Source organism: Ranitomeya imitator, chromosome 4 (genome assembly GCF_032444005.1).
Source record: "Ranitomeya imitator isolate aRanImi1 chromosome 4, aRanImi1.pri, whole genome shotgun sequence".
Taxonomy (NCBI): domain Eukaryota; kingdom Metazoa; phylum Chordata; class Amphibia; order Anura; family Dendrobatidae; genus Ranitomeya; species Ranitomeya imitator.
This window is the reverse complement of record NC_091285.1, coordinates 281,394,435-281,417,002: the sequence shown is the minus strand read 5'-3', so window position 1 is coordinate 281,417,002 and position 22,568 is coordinate 281,394,435. Positions and strand designations below refer to the sequence as shown.

At 42.7% G+C, this 22,568-nt stretch overlaps 1 protein-coding gene across 3 annotated transcripts in view; it reads right to left on the bottom strand.

Annotated features, from left to right (window-relative positions):
• The window catches only part of MSRB3 (methionine sulfoxide reductase B3), a 374,121-nt gene that overhangs the window by 82,627 nt on the left and 268,926 nt on the right, over nucleotides 1-22,568 (bottom strand). For all 3 annotated transcript variants that reach the window (XM_069764687.1, XM_069764685.1, XM_069764686.1), the window contains one exon: nucleotides 557-585. In XM_069764687.1, the coding sequence (XP_069620788.1) occupies nucleotides 557-585 (29 nt within the window). The remainder of the gene's footprint in view (nucleotides 1-556; nucleotides 586-22,568) is intronic.

Here is a 22,568-nt window from a genome sequence, read left to right as displayed (position 1 = left end):
CTACTCACCTACACACCTCACCATTTCAATTGAACTTTCGAAATTTATTGGCCGATTCATTGAATTTTGCCATTAATGTCCATGTTAAAGAACAGCAAGTTGTGCAAAACATACTGAAACACTGAACAGTTGGACATGTTTAAACAAGGTCACATTAAGTTCACCTGAAAAGATTAAGGTGCATTTTAGGTTCATCAAGAAACTTTGCTCAAAAATCAAATATCCCTAATTTTTTGTGAGCAGTGTGTGTTTGGAGCAACCGGAAGAGATAGCTGTCAGCTGAAATATGTATATAGCCAGTAAAAACTCATACGCATGGTCCATCAAAGTAATTTGCATTATTTGAAGGCATGCTGCAGATTCATTACAGACATCAATGACATAATCTACATGTAACCCATTAAGACTTGGTTCATAGATACATTCTGTATTCTTATTGATACGTCCCTGTCATCTGAAAAGAATTACCAGGTTAGCTTTTTGACAAGTTTCATGGGTTAGTACCCCAATGGTTCCTATGTAGTTAATGCAAAAGTACTTAAACAGTCAATCATACCTGAGTTGGAGTCAAATTTTTTTTCAGACCTGGGTAAAAAGAAACAAAAAAAAGAGTTTAAGTGTTAAAAACTGGAAATAAATGGTATATTTTAACTCCATGCATGGTGCGTACAGCTGCACCCCATCTTGCACCTGAATACTTATGACCATGTGATATTTCAGTTTTTCTTTTTTAATAAATTTGTAAAAATTTCTACATTTATGTTTTTATTCAGTCAAGATGGGGTGCAGACTGTACATTAATGAGAAAAAAAAATGAACTTTTTTTGAATTTACCAAAAGGCTGCAATTAAACAAAGAGTGAAAAATTTAAAGGTGTCTGAATACTTTCCGTACCCACTGTAGTTATACTTTTGCTGCAGATGTTTATGAGGTGTTTCAAACCCAAACCTTAGCGGGCGATCAAGCCAAGCATTTTTTGCCAAAAAACTGGCAACTCCAACAATTTTTGCATTATGTAGAAGAGAGCTAAATATGTTGTGATTTTTGCAATTTTATGCCACTCGGGAGCAGCTCTGATAAAATGGGTGAAGACGAGCTTCAATATTCCCACCTTCAGACAAATCACATACATTTGAAGGAAGTGAGAGCTGCTGCTCTCTCACTTGTTTTTGATGTACATGATTTGTCGAAAGGCGAGGAGATTGAAGCCCTGCTAATTGTCTGCAGAGACCGTGTAAAGTAACAACATCATGCAATCCCCGGGAAAGCCAGTGCCGACACGGCTGAAATGGCGCAGGCACCGGAATTGAGTATAAGGCCGTGGTCACACTTGCGAATGTAAGGCGAGAAACTCGCGCGAGTCTGTAGCATCAATACCCGGCACTGCTGCTGGCGCTCGGGACCGGAGTGTGTGGCTGCATGTATTTCTATGCAGCGGAACGCTCCGGTCCGAACCGCCGGTGGCAGTGCCGGGTATTGATGTGAGAGACTCGTGTGTGTTTCTCGCATTACACTCGCAAGTGTGACCCTGGCCTAAGTGTTATTATTTTACTGTAGGTAAACATACAGATTGAAAAGGAGTTGTCCAAGAAGTCGACAACTACTTTAAAAAGTACAGTTGTGTAAAGTGGCATAGTGATATTGAAAAGAATAGTACGAATGGGTTCAATCACAATTATTTGTAAATATTCACACTTTTATATTTCTAAACATAAAAATGTGGATTTTCACAAAAGACTCCAATACCTTTTGGAAGCAACAGATCACCAAACAACATACACAATACGATTAACAACATGCACATTACAATCACTAAGAGAGGGAATCCACATTCATATGGTTCAAACTGTGCTGAAACTGCTGTATAGCAGTAAGGCCGGAGTCACATTAGCGGGTAGCATCCGATGAGAGAGAATCGTATGTGATATGCTAATGACAATCAACTCCAGCTCTGCTGTGAGCATGAGCCAAGTGTCATGCTACTGCATTGCAATCCTGCTGCATGACAGAATTGCAGCACATGTGCGGAGGAGAGGGAGAATGTAATTTCTCCATCTCCTCCATTGCCAGTGCCTACAGTAATCGCACTGGCTGTATACCAACGTTCACCATCCAACCTGACGGAACTGGAGAGGATCTGCAAGGAAAAATGGCAGAGGTGTGAAAATGCATAATTCCCAAGAAGACTCATGGCTGTACTAGCTCAAAAGGGTGCTACTACTCAATACTGAGCAAAGGGTCTGAATACTTATGACCATGTGATATTTCAGTTTTTATTTTTTAATACATTTGTAAAAATTACATTTCTGCTTTTTTCAGTCAAGATGGGGTGCAGAGTATACACATACATTATTGAGAAAAAAATGAACTTTTTTGAATTTAGCAAATGGTTGCAATGAAACAGAGTGAAAAATATAAAGGGGTCTAAATACTTTCTATACCCAGGGTAAAATCAAAGTAAAATACATTTAAGTGTGTGGGTGTAAAGTTAAAAAATGAAGAAAAGTTCATGGAGTATGAATACTTTTTTCAAGACATTGTATCATCCTTTTAATTATCATTGACCTGAATTTACAGTGAATAGCGGTGCAGAAAGACTGCATACCACGGCTGATTTTGCTCATTATTACTGCAGTACAGTGGTTTCAGCACATTTTGAATTATATGAATGAGGACACCCACTCTTAGAAATTTTAAATTGCAACCTTGAGAGATAGGGATTGTGATACATCAATTTTTAGTCATTATTAATAAGAGTTATTAAGCTAAGTCATCGGTTACCCTCAACAGGGCAACTGTCAATACAGTAATTATAAGAGGCACTCAGTAAGCAATAGTCTTCTATTGGCAACATACGGGAGATATGGACAAAATTCAAGATTTCCAGATGTGCGCATCTTGCAAAATCAATAATAACATGCTATTAATAACTGTAAAAAATGGTTTCAGAGCACACTGAAACCACATACGTCACCAGCTGTTCCAGTCTTGAGCAGCCAGCTTGTCTCTCAATCACAAATAACAACTGGTCCATTTTTGTCGAACTGAATAGAGGTCTAATACCCCAGCTGCTTAAAGGGGGGATTTACTTTGAATTACTTTTTACTTGATACAGTGCTTTGAAAAAGTATTCATACCCCATGGACGATAACACATTTTTTAACTCTACACCCACAAACTTAAATGTATTTTTACTGGTATGTTTTGTGATATACCAACACAAAGTAGCAAGTATTTGTGGAATGTAAAGAGAATGATGCATAGTTTTCTAAATATTAAAAAAAAAAATCTGAAAATTGCAATGTGCAATACTTTGTAGGATCACCTTTCGCTGCAATTTCTGCTGCAAGTCTTTTGGGGTATGTCTCTACCAGCTTTGCACATTTAGAGGCTGAAATTTGTGCTCATTCTTCTTTGAAAAATAGCTCTAGCTTAGTGAGATTGGATGCAGAGTGTCTGTGAACAGCAATTTTAAAGTCTTGCACAGATTCTCAATGGGATTAGGTCTGGAACTTGACTGGGTCTTTAAAACACATGAATATGTTTTGGTCCAAATTATTCCAATTGGAAGTATGTTTAGGCTCGGTATCTTGCTGGATGGTGAACCTAAGCCCCTTTCCCAAGTCTTTTGCAGTTTCCAACACATTTTCTTCAATGACCAGCTCCCTGTCCCTGCTGAAGAAAAACATCCCCACAGCATGATGTGCAGTGTTAGTTTTCCGCAACACATAGTGTTTTGCATTTAGCCAAAAAAGTTCTAATTTTGTCTCATCTGTGTTGTGAATTCAGCTTTTGGGCTCCCTCCGGTGGTTGTAGAGGGTAATGCAGTTGTGCCTGGATTGCAGGAGTGGACATGTGTAGCTACTAATTGCAGGACTGACTGGGGTATATAGCTTTGCAGGATCCTTTAGTCAGTGCCAGTTGTCCATTGTTCTTGAAGGATTCACCTTCGAGGGGCATATAATCTTATTCGTATCAAGCAGGGTGACGAATGGAAAACTGCATTTAATACGCCTGAAGGCCATTTTGAATAACTTGTGATGCCATTCGGACTCTCTAATGCCCCATCTGTGTTCCAATCCTTCATGCATGATATCTTTCGGAGTTATCTTCATTAAATAAATTCATGGTTGTATATTTGGATGATATTTTGATTTTTTCCAATGATTGGGAGTCTCATGTGAAACAGGTCAGGATGGTATTTCAGATCCTCCGTAATAATGCTTTGTTTGTGAAGGGGTCAAAGTGTCTCTTTGGAGTGCAGAAGGTTTCTTTTTTGGGTTTCATTTTTTCTCCCTCATCTATAGAAATGGATCCGGTTAAGGTTCAGGCCATTCATGATTGGATTCGGACCACATCTGTGAAGAGCCTTCAGAAATTCTTGGGCTTTGCTAATTTTTATCGTCGTTTCATTGCCAACTTCTCCAGTGTGGTTAAACTTCTAACCGATTTGACCAAGAAAGGCGCTGATGTGACGAATTGGTCCTCCGCGGCTGTTTCTGCCTTTCAGGAGCTTAAACGCCAATTTACTTCTGCCCCTGTGTTGCGTCAGCCAGATGTTTCTCTTCCACTTCAGGTTGAGGTTGACGCGTCTGAGATTGGGGCAGGGGCCGTTTTGTCTCAGAGGAATTGTGATGGTTCCTTGATGAAACCGTGTGCCTTCTTTTCTCGGAAGTTTACGCCTGCGGAACGCAATTATGATGTCGGCAATCGGGAGTTGTTGGCTATGAAGTGGGCATTTGAGGAGTGGCGACATTGGCTTGAGGGGGCCAAGCACCGTATTGTGGTCCTGACCGATCATAAGAATCTGATTTACCTCGAGTCTGCCAAACGGCTGAATCCTAGACAGGCTCGATGGTCCCTGTTTTTCTCCCGTTTTGATTTTGTGGTCTCGTACATTCCTGGTACTAAGAATGTTAAGGCGGATGCCCTCTCTAGGAGTTTTTTTCCTGATTCCCCTGGGGTTCTTGAGCCGGTCGGCATTTTGAAGGAAGGGGTGATTCTTTCTGCCATCTCCCCTGATTTGTGACGGGTTCTTCAGGAATTTCAGGCTGATAAGCCTGACCGCTGTCCTGTGGGGAAACTGTTTGTTCCTGATAGATGGACTACTAAAGTGATTTCTGAGGTTCATTGTTCTGTGTTGGCTGGCCATCCTGGGATTTTTGATACCAGAGATTTGGTTAGTAAGTCCTTTTGGTGGCCTTCTTTGTCACGGGATGTGCGTTCTTTTGTGCAGTGCTGTGGGATTTGTGCGCGGGCTAAGCCTTGCTGTTCCCGCGCTAGTGGGTTGCTTTTGCCATTACCAGTCCCCGAAAGGCCCTGGACACATATTTCTATGGATTTTAATTCCGATCTTCCTGTTTCCCAAAGAATGTCGGTTATCTGGGTTGTCTGTGACCGATTTTCTAAGATGGTTCATTTGGTGCCTTTGCCTAAATTGCCTTCTTCTTCTGATTTGGTTCCGTTGTTTTTTCAGCATGTGGTGCGTTTGCATGGTATTCCGGAGAATATTGTGTCCGACAGAGGTTCACAGTTTGTTTTTAGGTTTTGGCGGGCCTTTTGTGCCAAGCTGGGCATTGATTTGTCTTTTTCTTCTGCATTTCATCCTCAGACAAATGGCCAGACTGAGCGAACTAATCAGACCTTGGAGACCTATTTGAGATGCTTTGTGTCTGCTGATCAGGATGATTGGGTGGCTTTTTTGCCTTTGGCCGAGTTTGCCATTAATAATCGGGCCAGTTCGGCTACTTTGGTTTCGCCTTTTTTTTGTAATTTTGGTTTTCATCCTCGTTTTTCTTCTGGGCAGGTTGAGCCTTCTGACCTTCCTGGTGTGGATTCTGTGGTCGACAGGTTGCAGCAGATTTGGGCTTATGTGGTGGACAATGTGGTGCTGTCTAAGGAGGAGGCTCAACGTTTTGCTAATCGTCGTCGGTGTGTTGGTTCCTGGGTTCGGATTGGGGATCTGGTTTGGTTATCTTCCTGTCATGTTCCTATGAAGGTTTCTTCCCCTAAGTTTAAGCCTCGATTTATTGGTCCTTACAGGATTTCTGAGATTATTAATCCGGTGTCCTTTCGCCTGGCACTTCCGGCCTTGTTTGCTATTCATAATGTCTTCCATAAATCTTTGTTGCGGAAATATGTGGAGCCCGTTGTTCCCTCTGTTGATCCTCCGGCCCCTGTATTGGTTGATGGGGAGTTGGAATATGTTGTTGAGAAGATTTTGGATTCTCATTTTTCGAGGCGGAAGCTTCAGTACCTTGTCAAGTGGAAGGGTTATGGCCAGGAGGATAATTCTTGGGTTTCTGCCTCTGATATCCATGCCGTTGATTTGGTTCGTGCCTTTCATCGGGCTCATCCTGATCGGCCTGGGGGCTCTGGTGAGGGTTCGGTGACCCCTCCTCAAGGGAGGGGGGGTACTGTTGTGAATTCAGCTTTTGGGCTCCCTCCGGCGGTTGTAGAGGGTAATGCAGTCGTGCCTGGATTGCAGGAGTGGACATGTGTATCTACTAATTGCAGGACTGACTGGGGTATATAGCTTTGCAGGAACCTTTAGTCAGTGCCAGTTGTCCATTGTTCTTGAAGGATTCACTTCCCTGCTGGTCTTTCCAGTTTGCTGTGTTTTTCTACAAAGATAAGTCCTGGCTTTGTTTTTGCTGTCCACCTGTAGTGGACCTTATAGTTCTGTGCATTTTCATGTTTTTGTCTTGTCCAGCTTGGTCTGTGAAGGATTTTTTGCAGCCTAGCTATTTCTCTGGAGATGCAGATATACCCCCCATGTCTTTAGTCAGATGTGGTGATCCGTATTTTCTGCGGTGGATATTTTCTAGTGTTTTTATACTGACCGCATAGTACTCTGTTCTATCCTTTCTTTTTAGCTAGTATGGCCTCATATGCTAAAATCTGATTTCATATCTGCGTATGTTATTTCCCTCTCCTCTCACAGTCAATATTTGTGGGGGGCTATCTATCCTTTGGGGATTTTCTCTGAGGCAAGATAGGTTTCCTGTTTCTGTCTTTAGGGGTAGTTAGATATTAGGCTGTGCCGAGGGGTCTAGGGAGTGTTAGGTACCCCCCACGGCTGCTTTTAGTTGCGCTGCTAGGTTCAGGGTTTGCGGTCAGTACAGGGACCACCTTCTCCAGAGTACGTCTCATGCTGCTCCAAGGCCACCAGATCATAACACATCTGACCAAAGCAACTTATTCCGTATGCCATGTAGGGAACACAGATAGGATGTGGAAGACGGTGCTCTAGTCAGATGAGACTAAAAAATAACTTTTGGTGCTAAATTCAAAATGTTTTTTGTCGTGGAACACTAACACTGCACATCACCCTAAAAAAACATCACCCCCACCGTCAAACAAGGTGGTGGCAGCATCATGCTTTTTTTCAGCTGGGATAAGGTAGCTCGTCACAGTTGATGGGAACATAGATGGAGCTAAATAGTAGGCAATCCTGGAAGAAAACCTGTTAAAGACTGCAAAAAACTTGAGACTGGGGCGTAGGTTCACCATCCAGCAGGACACTGACTCTAAACAGACTGCCAGAGCTACAATGAAATGGTGTAGATCACAGTATATTCATGTGTTTGAATGGCTCAATCAAAGTCCAGACCTAAATCGCATTGAGAACCTTTGGCAAGACTTCAAAATTTCTGTTCACGCTCTCCATCCAACCTCATTGAGCTAGAGCTAGTTTGTAAATAAGATTGGATAAAAGTTTCAGCCTCTAAATGTGCAAAGCTGTTATAGACATACCCTAAGGGTATGTGCATACATTGCAGATTTGACTGTGGAATTTTCTGTGCTGATTCTGCATCTCTTTTCAGAAAAAAGCAGGTAAAAATCCATTTGATGCATTTTTTATGCAGATTTTCATGCATTTTTTTTTCATGCGGATTTGTATGCGTTTTTGTAGGTTAAATAAAGATCTATTATTTAACAAAAAAAAGAAATGTGATGTAATTTCCTTGTCCAACCTCTTCTTTTACATACTCCATTGTAGAATAATGTTTACACACACGAATAGATAGATAGATAGATAGATAAAGAGCTAGATCTATAGATAGTTAGATAGCCCTATATATAGATCTATAGATAGATAGCTCTATAGATCTATCTATCGATCTATCTATCTATAGATCTATTTATCGATCTATCTATCGATATATCTATCGATCTATCTATGTATCGATATATCTATCTATAGATAGATAGATGTATAGATAAATATATATCTATCGATAGATAGATATATCTATAGATAGATATATGGGTAAATATATCTATAGATAGATGGATAGATAGATATATCTATAGATAGATGGATATATATATATATATCTATAGATAGATAGATAATACCAAGCCCGATGTTTAGTAATAAACATAATGAAATGGTACATAAAGAGTTAAATAAAGACTATAATTATTAGCCAGAAAAGGCTATGCAGACAGCTGCGTGCTGATATTCATAGCCTAGGAAGGGGCCATGGATATTCCCCCCCGACTACAAACTCCAGCTCTCAGCCGCCCCAGAAATGGCGCATTTTTAAGATGCGCCAATTCCAGCACTTAAACTCTCTCTTCTTCGTGCCCTGTAGTGGTGGCATGTGGGATAATATTTGTGGGGTTGATGTCACCTTTGAATTGTAAGGTGACATCAAGCCAGCTTAGTAATGGAGGGGCGTCAATAAGATGCCTATCCATTACTAATCCTATAGGTGATAAAGGGTTAAATAAACACACAGCCAGAATAAAGTATTTTAATGAAATAAAACACTACACATTTTTCCCATCTTTATTGTATGCCTAATTCCTGCAACACCCTCGATCTCCTGCAAAAAAATTAAAATAATAAACCAACACAAATACTCCCTGGTCCGATGTAGTCCATTTAATAACAAGTGTCCCACAATGAACTCCGCTATAGAGCAAGCACATCAGGAGATGTGACTGCTCTATAGGGCTCCTGCGATGCACTGACAGAAGGTAATGGCTCCTGCAGTGCATCACTGAAGAGGTTACCTGAGTTCAGGCTCTCACTTTACGGCAACGCTGCTTGAGAATTTTCCCATGCAGTGGTGCCGCAAGTGACAGTGACCTCTGACGGCGGAGTGATACAGTGCGGGAGGATACCTGCCATCACTGTATCACCGGAGCCCCTGGAGAGCGGTCACATCTGCCGATGTGACAGCTCTCCACAGGAGATCGTCATGGGACACTTATTATTAAATGAATTACATCAGAACAGGGAGTATACTGTTGGTTTATTGTTTTATTTTTTTTTACAAGTGATCGAGGGCATCGGGGATTAGCGGTATGGTGAGTATGTACTGTATATGTATGTACTGTTTCTCTATATGTATGTACTGTATATGTGTTTTTTTTTACACTTGAACACAGTAGCCGGATGATGGGACTACTGCTGTCCAATCATTGGCTAGCTGTCCCTGTAGCAGGCATAGCCATATGGGACTAGTAGTCCCATCGGATGATACCTGCCTACATACAGACCCACACACACACACACACAGCCCCATACACATCTGCAGACCCCCGAACACATACACAGACACAGATACACACAAACACCCACACACAGACATGCACATCTTCTCCGCACACATATAGTCTCTACCCACACACTCTTCATCCTCACGATCTGCAGCATTTCTCGCACCTAACTCTGCAGCAAAACCGCAGATCTTTTTAAACCTGTGGTTTTTGCGGCGGATTTGACTGAATCAATGGAAGTCAATGGGTGCAGAAACGCTGCATATCCGCAAAAAAAATTGACATGTTGTGGAAAATAAAATGCTGCAAATCCACATTTTTTTCCACAGCATGTGCACACTAATTGTCAATTTCCCATTGACTAACATTGCTTGTGCACTACACCGTGGATTTGATGCAATTCCGCTCCTCCAAAAACGCTGCGGAAACACATCAAAATCCACAATGTGTGCACATAGCCTAAAAGACTTGCAGCCGTAATTGCAGTGAAAGGGGTTCTAAAAAGTATCAGACTACAGGGGGCTGAATACAATAATACAATGCATGTCACAATATTCAGATTTATATTTTTAAAATATTTAGAAAACCATGTATCATTTCCTTTGCATTTCACAAATTATTGCTTCATTGTTTTGGTATATCACAAAACACAAAAAATACCAATAAAATACATTTAAAGGGACACTGTCACCTGAATTTGGAGGGAACAATATTCAGCCATGGAGGCGGGGTTTTGGGGTTTTTGATTCACCCTTTCCTTACCCGCTGGCTGCATGCTGGCTGCAATATTGGACTGAAGTTCATTCTCTCCTCCGTAGTACATGCCTGCACAAGGTAATCTTGCCTTGTGCAGGCGTGTGCTATGGAGGACAGAGAATGAACTTCAATCCAATATTGCAGCCAGCATGCAGCCAGCGGGTAAGGAAAGGGTGAATCAAAAACCCCAAAACCCCGCCTCCATCGCTGAAGATTGTTCCCTCCAAATTCAGGTGACAGTGTCCCTTTAGGTTTGTATTTGTAACATGAAATGAAAAAATATGGTAAAGTTCACGGAGTATGAATACGTTTTCAAGACACTGTAACTTGGACTCAGCAGCTGATATGTTAACCCCTTCATGACCTTGGGATTTTTCGTTTTTCCGTGTTCGTTTTTCACTCCCCTCCTTCCCAGAGCCATAACTTTTTTATTTTTACGTCAATTTGGCCATGTGAGGGCTTATTTTTTGTGGGACGAGTTGTACTTTTGAACGACATCATTGGTTTTAGCATGTCGTGTACTAGAAAACGGGAAAAAAATTCCAAGTGCGGTGAAATTGCAAAAAAGTGCAATCCCACACTTGTTTTTTGTTTGGCTTTTTTGCTAGGTTCACTAAATGCTAAAACTGATCTGCCTTTAGGATTCTCCAGGTCAGTACGAGTTCATAGACACCTAACATGACTAGGTTATTTTTTATCTAAGTGGTGAAAAAAATTTCCAAACTTTGCTAAAAAAAAAAAAAATTGCGCCATTTTCCGATACTCGTAGCGTCTCCATTTTTCGTGATCTGGGGTCGGTTGAGGGCTTATTTTTTGCATGCTGAGATGACGTTTCTAATGATAGCATTTTGGTGCAGATACATTCTTTTGATCGCCCGTTATTGCATTTTAAGGCAATGTCGCGGCGACCTAAAAAACGTAATTCTGGCGTTTCGAATTTTTTTCTCGCTATGCCGTTTAGCGATTAGGTTAATGCTTTTTTTTATTTGATAGATCGGGCGATTCTGAGCGCGGCGATACCAAATATGTGTAGATTTGATTTTTTTTATTGATTTATTTTGATTGGGGCGAAAGGGGGGTGATTTAAACTTTTATATTTTTTTTATTTTTTTCACATTCTTTTTAACTTTTTTTTTTAACTTGTGCCATGCTTCAATAGCCTCCATGGGAGGCTAGAAGCAGGCACAACTCGATCGCCTCTGCTACATAGCAGCGATCTGCTGATCGCTGCTATGTAGCAGAAATGGAGGTGTGCTGTGAGCGCCGACCACAGGGTGGCGCTCACAGCCACCGGTGATCAGTAACCATAGAGGTCTCTAGGACCTCTATGGTTACCATCCTGACGCATCGCCGACCCCCGATCATGTGACGGGGGTCGGCGATGACGTCATTTCCGGCCGCCCGGCCGAAAGCGGTAGTTAAATGCCGCTGTCTGCGTTTGACAGCGGCATTTAACTAGTTAATAGGTGCGGGCAGATCGCGATTTTGCCCGCACCTATTACGGGCACATGTCAGCTGTTCAAAACAGCTGATATGTCCCGGCTTTGATGCGGGCTCACCGCGGAGCCCTGCATCAAAGCAGGGGATCTGACCTCGGACGTACTATCCCGTCCGAGGTCAGAAAGGGGTTAAAAGTAGTTTAATTACGATTTTTTGACCCTTGAAAGTAGATATTGTTTTTTGTAAATATATAAACAATTTGACATGGGCAAATACAGTAATTAACCAGAGCTAACATGGATTTGTAGCAAACAAGTCATGCCAGACTAATATAATTTCCTTCTATGATGGAATCACTGTCACAAGGTTACCGCAACAGTGTGGAGCCAGAAGACCGCAGCGTCTAATTGCTCCTACCCCGCCACTGAGAAGAAGCACTTCTCCTTCATTTTAGAAGTGTTTACTTCTCCTGGCAGTCCAGGGGTTAATCGGCTATGTTGGAAATCCCTGTGCTCACAGCTGTGCTCGGTTAGCCACTCCTTTTCTCTTTATAATCTGGGCTCTAATACTAGGCCTTGTCAGAGCTAGCTTTATTGCTGCATGGCTAAAGGAGGAGAGGGGTTTGTATGAGAAGAAGAGTTTAAGGAAAGAGTTGAAGGAGTTATTAGTGACTGTTGTTTGGTTTGTATGTGTGGTAACTTCCTATCCTTCTCTGTTTTGGTTTATTCCCTTACCTTCACACCCCGATGCATTCCTCTGTTATATGTGAGAGAATATTTTGTATGTTTGGAGTTTTCTGTTAACCCTTGTTTGTGTTTCCTTGTTTGTCGGATTGGTGTACTACGGTGCAAAGAAGTGCTCCTCTTCCATGTGTGGGGAGGAGAACAGATGGAGAGCTAACTCAGGAGATAAGGCAAGGGCAGAGGCATCTTCGCCATCTGAAGTATCCTGGGGAGTAACGCGAGCTAGGGCGTCCCCGAGTGTTAAGGACAGGGAAGGAGCCCCTGATCCCGGGGCACCCGACAGCTGTGTAATCTGTGTAATGACAATCACTGACTGGGTTGATCAGGGATATGCAGTAGATATTGTATATCTCGACTTCAGCAAAGCATTTGAGAAAGTATCTCATACTACCCTTATTGAAAAAATGACAAAGTATGGAATTGACAAGGTTACAATTAGGTGGATTCATAACTGGCTCAGTGATCATACTCAAAGAGTGGTAATAAATGGTTGCACAGCCAATTGGACGAGTGTTTCAAGTAAGGTACCACAAGGCTCTGTCTTGGCCTCAGTGTTGTTCAATATTTCATAAATTATCTAAATAGGGGAACTGAAGGTGAACTAATTAAATTTGTAGACAATGCCAAGCTAGGAGGGATAGCTAACACTAGAGATGACAGAGAAAAGATTGAGAAGAATCTAGATAAGCTTGAATAATGGGCAGCGACTAATAAAATAGTATTTAACAGGGAGAAATGCAAGATTCTACATCTGGGCAAGAAAAACAAAGGAAACATCTGCAGAATGGGAGGAACAGAACTAAGCAACAGCATGTGTGAACAAGACTCGGGTATACTGATAGATCACAGACTGCATATCAGTGTGCTTCATTAGCAAAAAAGACAAACACGGTTTGGGGGATGTATTAAGAGAAGCATAGAGTCTAGATCACATGAAGCAACTATCCTTCTCTACTCCTCCTTGGTCAGACCTCATCTGGAATACCGTGTCCAGTTCTGGGCACCAAATTTTAAAAGAGAGATCGAAAAACTAGCAAGTTCAGAGAAGAGCTACAAAGATGGTGAGTGAACTGCAAACCATGTCGTGCGAGGAACAGTTAAAGGATCTAGGAATGTTTATCTTGCAAAAAAGAAAGAAAAGAGGAGACTTAATAGCTGTCCACAAATATGTGAAGAGATGTCACACTGTAGAGGGATCATCCTTATTCTCATTTGCACATGGAAATATGAAAAGCAATGGAATGAAACTGAAAGGGAGAAGATACAGTTTAGATATTAGAAAAAACTTTTTTACAATGAGGGTGATCAATGAGTGGAACGAGCTGCCACGAGAAGTGGTGAGTTCTCCTTCAATGGAAGTCTTCAAACAGAAACTGACATTTGTTTGAGGTGGTTTAGAATCCTACATTGAGCGGGGGGCGGTTGGACACATTCTATGATTCTCTGCATCCTCACTGCAGAGGAGGCCAGTAACACACAAGAGCTAAAAACAGGAAAACTAAAAATCTCTCTGTACTTGAGATCAGAAAGAGTTTTAATGAGAAATAAATAGCAAAGTTTCTTGTTTTTCAAAGAACGTTACATTTTTAACAATTTACAAACAGTGGACAACCCCTTTCATTATTGTACGAATTACTATTAAAAGTAGCAGAAGTAGGAAAAACATGTATAACATCATTTACCAATGAATATATAAAAGAAGATTGTTACCTTTATCAGCAGACACCTATCAAGGCTTAGCTAGTAAATTACTCTAAGAGTTTACTTATTTTATAACATATTGGTGGGGGAGAAACTCAGCCCTTGTGGGAATGTCATGTTTCAAATATAGGTTAATACTTGTTGTAAATTCAGAAGCCTTTGATGCTGTGGGAAAACTCTACTTTGATAATTACTCTCAAGATGCTGCTGATGTGCTGTCATGCAGAATTAAACCAATGCATGGGTCTATCTACTCTAACCTCTGTGTGGATGTATTGTCTTCAAACAGCTTTCAAATCAATTAGTGCATACGCTGGAGGCTTTGCTCATGGAATGCTTCGTAAAATGACTCTTTAGCAACATGTTTCCAGAGCAGGTGGAAAGCAAAAAATGTGTGACAAAAAAAATCAAGATTGTTAAAATGATTGCAAATAAAGTTTATGAAATGATTGATATTTCATTCATAAAAATAAAATATAAGATGATCTGTGTTTCCAAGTAAGGCTGGCGTCACACTACCGTAGAATACGGCTGAGTGCTATGCGAGAAAACATCGCAAAGGATTCGGTCCAGTGTTAGTTTGTGGGACAGCTCAAATAATCGTTTATTTTCTCAGGCGTATTCGATGAGCATGTAAGATCGCAGCATGCTGCAATTGTCAGGGAGACTCGGCCGAGACTCGCCAATGCAAGGCTATGGGTGCGAGAAAAATTGCATAGCACTCGGACCATGCGAGTGATGTCCGATGTTTACGCACTGGTGTCCTTCGAAAAGCCGGCATACAGTAAAATCACAGAGTGAAAGGTTAGAATAGAATAGATAGAATAGATGAATACACATATGCAAATTGCCTCTTCACAGAAAAAGAGGACTTAAACTCTATAGCGCCACCTGTTGGAAGTAGCGATCCTACAAGTAACAATCAACCCTTTAACGAGTCGTGCAATATGACTTGAGATAAAAGCCAAATCAGTATCTCAATTCGCAGACACGGTGTTTCGGGCTGTTGGCCCTCGTCAGTGCGAAGCATGAGAACTAATTTGGCTAGGTGAGAAGCTCTGGACTGGGGTCTAAGGGGTAACGTTTCTCCTTAAGGAGAGTGACATACCAGCACTGGCTTGTCAAGGTAAGGAGGCTTATTCGCCGTGCAATGCTCCTCTTGGAAATTTAGACCCCAGTCCAGACTATCCCCCTGGACGAAGCTTAACCGCGAAACACGTGTCGGGGTCCATCTACTGGTCTGCTGCTATAGGTAAATACATTCCTACCTCCATTTATACCTTTGCACTTTAGCACAGCATGCATTTTTTGGCTACTATGTGAATAGATATAGCTGTATCATTCAGGGATCCTTTAGGTTCATATACCTTATGTGTTAGGCTAGCTTTGTCTGCCAACATACACTTGATTTAACCCTTGGTATCTGTGACACTCTTCAGTAGGCATTGCTCTCTTAGGCATATTAATTCAGCCCATATCCCCTTAGGCATTTCTTTTTCTTTTTCTATGGCACACTTATGGTCCTTATAATATAGATGTACTGTGTAACACTCATGCCTTATTGACCCCTGTGGATATATATTTGCACTTTAGCACAGCATGCACTTTTTGGCTACTATGTGAATAGATACAGTCGTATCATTCAGGGATCTTTTAGGTTCATATACCTTATGTGTTAGGCTAGCTTTGTCTGCCAACATACATTTGATTTAACCCTTGGTATCCGTGACATTTGTCAGCAGCCATTGCTCTTGTAGGCAAATTAATCCAGCTCATATCCCTTAGGCATTTCTCCTTTTATGGCACACTTATGGCCTTTATATATAGATGTACTGTGTAACACTCATGCCTTATTGATTCTTGTGGGTTTTATATGTATTTATTTGGGATCATATGATTTATATTAGTTATTATATGTGTTTTCCTCAGCAGACATTATAATTCTGTCTCATGTATCTCCACTGACTGTAATTGGACTCTAATAGAATTTTTAATTGTACTATTAATAAAATTTAGTTTTTTATTGGCATCTAAGCTTCCGCTGTGGTTCTATTGTTTGATATTTGTTGAAATTTGGAAGTGCCTTATTTTTAGGCTATTGTTTTGGATAATATAGTGACTGCTTTTTTTTTTAAGTCTACACCATCAGGCTCTTTCGTCCGCTCTCCCTTAGAGTGGCAGTTATATATCGGCCCCCAGGCTCACCCACCTGTTGTGAATTCTGTGGCCAAGCTCCCTCCTGTGGTCGAGAGTGGTACTTCGGCTGGTTCTGTCTATGAGCTTCCTTTGGTGGATGAGAGTGGTACTGTGGCTTCTGAGTTTCCTTCCTCAGGTGATGAGGTTAAGTCGTTAGGTGCTGCTCTATTTAACTCCACCTGGTGCTTTGATCCTGGCCTCCAGTCAATGTTCTAGTATTGGTCTTGCTTCCTCCTGGATCGTTCCTGTGGCCTGTCTATCCTGCATAAGCTAAGTTTTGCTTGTGTTATTTTTGCTTGCTATTTTTTCCTGTCCAGCTTGCTTTATTGGTTTTTCTTGCTTGCTGGAAGCTCTGAGACGCAGAGGGAGCACCTCCGTACCGTTAGTCGGTGCGGAGGGTCTTTTTGCCCCTCTGCGTGGTTGTTTGTAGGTTTTTGTGTTGACCGCAAAGCTATCTTTCCTATCCTCGGTCTATTCAGTAAGTCGGGCCTCACTTTGCTAAATCTATTTAATTTCTGTGTTTGTATTTTCATCTTACTCACAGTCATTATATGTGGGGGGCTGCCTTTTCCTTTGGGGAATTTCTCTGAGGCAAGGTAGGCTTATTTTTCTATCTTCAGGGCTAGTTAGTTTCTCAGGCTGTGCCGAGTTGCATAGGGAGCGTTAGGCGCAATCCACGGCTACCTCTAGTGTGGTGTGTTAGGATTAGGGATTGCGGTCAGCAGAGTTCCCACGTCTCAGAGCTCGTCCTTTGTTTTTGGTAATTGTCAGGTCACTTTGTGTGCTCTGAACTTCAATGTCCATTGTGATTCTGAATTACCTGATCATAACAGTACTGGAGGCCCAAAGTACTAATGCTTCTCAATAGAGGGAAAAGAGAAGTTCTGAGACCATTTTTTTTTCTTTGCACTGTGTTCTATCTTTCTTTTCCCCTTTACATCAGGGTGGTTCAGAACACAGGTGTGGACATGGACATTCAAGGTCTGTTCTCTTTGATGGATAATCTCGCTATAAATGTACAGAACATTCAAGATTTAGCGGTTCAGAATCCTATGTTAGAACCTAAGATTCCTATTCCTGAGTTATTTTCTGGAGATAGAGCAAAGTTTTTGAATTTTAAAAATAATTGTAAACTATTTCTGGCTTTGAAAACCCGCTCCTCTGGTGACCCAGTACAAAAAGTTAAGATCATTATTTCTTTATTACGTGGCGACCCTCAAGACTGGGCATTTTCCCTTGCGCCAGGAGATCCTGCATTATGTAATATTGATGCGTTTTTTCTGGCGCTCGGATTGCTGTACGACGAACCTAATTCAGTGGATCAGGCAGAAAAAGATTTGCTGGCTCTGTGTCAGGGTCAGGATGAGATAGAGATTTATTGTCAGAAGTTTAGAAAGTGGTCCGTGCTCACTCAATGGAATGAATGTGCGCTGGCAGCTATTTTCAGAAAGGGTCTCTCTGAAGCCCTTAAGGATGTCATGGTGGGATTTCCTATGCCTGCTGGTCTGAATGAGTCTATGTCTTTGGCCATTCAGATCGGTCGACGCTTGCGCGAGCGTAAATCTGTGCACCATTTGGCGGTATTATCTGAGCATAAACCTGAGCCTATGCAGTGCGATAGGACTTTGACCAGAGCTGAAAGGCAAGAACACAGACGTCAGAATGGGCTGTGTTTCTACTGTGGTGATTCCACTCATGCTATCTCCGATTGTCCTAAGCGCACTAAGCGGTTCGCTAGGTCTGCCACCATTGGTACGGTACAGTCGAAATTTCTTTTGTCCGTTACTTTGATCTGCTCTTTGTCTTCCTATTCTGTCATGGCATTTGTGGATTCAGGCACTGCCCTGAATTTGATGGACTTGGAGTTTGCTAGGCGCTGTGGGTTTGTCTTGGAGCCCTTGCAGTGTCCAATTCCATTGAGAGGAATTGATGCTACGCCTTTGGCCAAGAATAAGCCTCAGTATTGGACCCAGCTGACCATGTGCATGGCTCCTGCGCACCAGGAGGATATTCGCTTTCTGGTGTTGCATAATCTGCATGATGTGGTCGTGTTGGGGTTGCCATGGCTACAAGTCCATAACCCAGTATTAGATTGGAAATCAATGTCTGTGTCCAGCTTGGGTTGTCAGGGGGTACATGGTGATGTTCCATCTCTGTCTATCTCATCATCCACCCCTTCTGAGGTCCCAGAGTTCTTGTCTGATTACCGGGATGTATTCGATGAGCCCAAGTCCAATGCCCTACCTCCGCATAGGGATTGTGATTGTGCTATCGATTTGATTCCTGGTAGTAAGTTTCCTAAGGGTCGACTGTTTAATTTATCTGTACCTGAGCACGCTGCTATGCGAAGTTACGTGAAGGAGTCTTTGGAGAAGAGTCATATTCGCCCGTCATCGTCGCCATTGGGAGCAGGGTTCTTTTTTGTGACCAAGAAGGATGGTTCGCTGAGACCTTGTATTGATTACCGCCTTCTAAATAAAATTACGGTCAAATTTCAGTACCCCTTGCCGCTGCTGTCTGATTTGTTTGCTTGGATTAAGGGGGCTAGTTGGTTCACCAAGATAGATCTTCGTGGTGCGTATAATCTTGTGCGTATTAAACGGGGCGATGAATGGAAAACAGCATTTAATACGCCCGAAGGCCATTTTGAGTACCTGGTTATGCCATTCGGACTTTCTAATGCTCCATCAGTGTTTCAGTCCTTTATGCATGACATCTTCCGAGAGTACCTGGATAAATTCCTGATTGTATACTTGGATGATATTTTGGTCTTCTCGGATGATTGGGAGTCTCATGTGAAGCAGGTCAGAATGGTGTTCCAGGTCCTGCGTGCTAATTCTTTGTTTGTGAAGGGGTCAAAGTGTCTCTTTGGTGTTCAGAAGATTTCATTTTTGGGGTTCATTTTTTCTCCTTCTACTATCGAGATGGACCCTGTTAAAGTTCAGGCCATTTATGATTGGACTCAGCCAACATCTCTGAAGAGTCTGCAGAAGTTCCTGGGCTTTGCTAATTTTTATCGTCGCTTCATCGCTAATTTTTCTAGCATTGCTAAACCGTTGACTGATTTAACCAAGAAGGGTGCTGATGTGGTCAATTGGTCTTCTGCTGCTGTGGAAGCTTTTCAGGAGTTGAAGCGTCGTTTTTCTTCTGCCCCTGTGTTGTGCCAACCAGATGTTTCGCTTCCGTTCCAGGTCGAGGTTGATGCTTCCGAAATTGGAGCAGGGGCTGTTTTGTCGCAGAGAAGTTCTGATTGCTCGGTGATGAAGCCATGCGCCTTCTTTTCCAGGAAATTTTCGCCTGCTGAGTGAAATTATGATGTTGGCAATCGAGAGTTGCTAGCCATGAAGTGGGCATTCGAGGAGTGGCGTCATTGGCTTGAAGGAGCTAAGCATCGCGTGGTGGTCTTGACTGATCACAAAAACTTGACTTATCTCGAGTCTGCCAAATGGTTGAATCCTAGACAGGCTCGTTGGTCGCTGTTTTTCTCCCGTTTTGACTTTGTGGTTTCGTACCTTCCGGGCTCTAAAAATGTGAAGGCGGATGCCCTGTCTAGGAGTTTTGTGCCCGATTCTCCGGGTTTGTCTGAGCCGGCGGGTATTCTCAAAGAGGGGGTAATTTTGTCTGCCATCTCCCCTGATTTGCGGCGGGTGCTGCAAAAATTTCAGGCTAATAGACCTGACCGTTGCCCAGCGGAGAAACTGTTTGTCCCTGATAGGTGGACGAATAAAGTTATCTCTGAGGTTCATTGTTCGGTGTTGGCTGGTCATCCTGGAATCTTTGCTACTAGAAATTTGGTGGCTAGATCCTTTTGGTGGCCGTCTCTGTCGCGGGATGTGCGTTCTTTTGTGCAGTCCTGTGGGATTTGTGCTCGGGCTAAGCCCTGCTGTTCTCGTGCCAGTGGGTTGCTTTTGCCCTTGCCGGTCCCGAAGAGGCCTTGGACACATATCTCTATGGATTTTATTTCGGATCTCCCCGTCTCTCAAAGAATGTCGGTCATTTGGGTGGTTTGTGATCGCTTCTCTAAGATGGTCCATTTGGTGCCCTTGTCTAAATTGCCTTCCTCCTCTGATTTGGTGCCGTTGTTTTTCCAGCATGTAGTTCGTTTACATGGCATTCCAGAGAACATCGTTTCTGACAGAGGTTCCCAGTTTGTTTTGAGGTTTTGGCGAGCCTTTTGTGCTAGGATGGGCATTGATTTGTCTTTTTCCTCGGCTTTCCATCCTCAGACAAATGGCCAGACTGAACGAACCAATCAGACCTTGGAAACATATCTGAGATGTTTTGTTTCTGCTGATCAGGATGTGGGTGTCCTTTTTGCCTTTGGCTGAGTTCGCCCTTAATAATCGGGCCAGCTCGGCTACTTTGGTTTCGCCGTTTTTCTGCAATTCTGGGTTCCACCCTCGTTTCTCTTCAGGGCAGGTTGAGTCTTCGGACTGTCCTGGTGTGGATACTGTGGTGGATAGGTTGCAGCAGATCTGGACTCATGTAGTGGACAATCTGACTTTGTCCCAGGAGAAGGCTCAACGTTTCTCTAACCGCAGGCGCTGTGTGGGTCCCCGACTTCGTGTTGGGGATTTGGTTTGGTTGTCATCTCGTTATATTCCTATGAAGGTTTCCTCTCCTAAATTTAAGCCTCGTTTCATTGGTCCATATAGGATTTCTGAGGTTCTTAATCCTGTGTCTTTTCGTTTGACTCTTCCAGCTTCTTTTTCCATCCATAACGTGTTCCATAGGTCATTGTTGCGGAGATACGTGGCACCTGTGGTTCCATCTATTGATCCTCCTGCTCCGGTTTTGGTTGAAGGGGAATTGGAGTATATAGTGGAGAAGATTTTGGATTCTCGTGTTTCGAGACGGAAACTCCAGTATCTGGTTAAGTGGAAAGGTTATGCTCAGGAAGATAATTCCTGGGTCTTTGCCTCTGATGTCCATGCTGCCGATCTGGTTCGTGCCTTTCATGTGGCTCATCCTGGTCGGCCTGGGGGCTCTGGTGAGGGTTCGGTGACCCCTCCTCAAGGGGGGGGTACTGTTGTGAATTCTGTGGCCAAGCTCCCTCCTGTGGTCGCGAGTGGTACTTCGGCTGGTTCTGTCTATGAGCTTCCTTTGGTGGATGAGAGTGGTACTGCGGCTTCTGAGTTTAAGTCGTTAGGTGCTGCTCTATTTAACTCCACCTGGTGCTTTGATCCTGGCCTCCAGTCAATGTTCTAGTATTGGTCTTGCTTGCTCCTGGATCGTTCCTGTGGCCTGTCTATCCTGCATAAGCTAAGTTTTGCTTGTGTTATTTTTGCTTGCTATTTTTTCCTGTCCAGCTTGCTTTATTGGTTTTTCTTGCTTGCTGGAAGCTCTGAGACGCAGAGGGAGCACCTCCGTACCGTTAGTCGGTGCGGAGGGTCTTTTTGCCCCTCTGCGTGGTTGTTTGTAGGTTTTTGTGTTGACCGCAAAGCTATCTTTCCTATCCTCGGTCTATTCAGTAAGTCGGGCCTCACTTTGCTAAATCTATTTCATCTCTGTGTTTGTATTTTCATCTTACTCACAGTCATTATATGTGGGGGGCTGCCTTTTCCTTTGGGGAATTTCTCTGAGGCAAGGTAGGCTTATTTTTCTATCTTCAGGGCTAGTTAGTTTCTCAGGCTGTGCCGAGTTGCATAGGGAGCGTTAGGCGCAATCCACGGCTACCTCTAGTGTGGTGTGTTAGGATTAGGGATTGCGGTCAGCAGAGTTCCCACGTCTCAGAGCTCGTCCTTTGTTTTTGGTAATTGTCAGGTCACTTTGTGTGCTCTGAACTTCAATGTCCATTGTGATTCTGAATTACCTGATCATAACACCCACCCACTTCCTGGACCATTTCTCTGCCTGGCTGCCACACTTTATGTCCTCAGAACTACCAACTCTTATCCTGGGAGACTTCAACATTCCCATTAACAGCCCCACTTCCACATCTGCATCTCTGCTTCTATCACTAACCACTTCTATAGGCCTCTCACAGCTCTCAACCTCTGAAACACACAAAGACGGTAACACCCTGGACCTGGTTTTCGCCCAGCTCTGCTCAATCTCCTACCTAGATAACTCACCGCTTCCCCTGTCTGACCACAACATTCTCTCCTTCACACTCACAAATCCTCGCTCACCCCAGCACCCTCCTACCCACCATTCAGTCAGAAATCTACAAGCCATTAACCCTCATACACTTTCAGACTCCCTACACTCATCATTGTC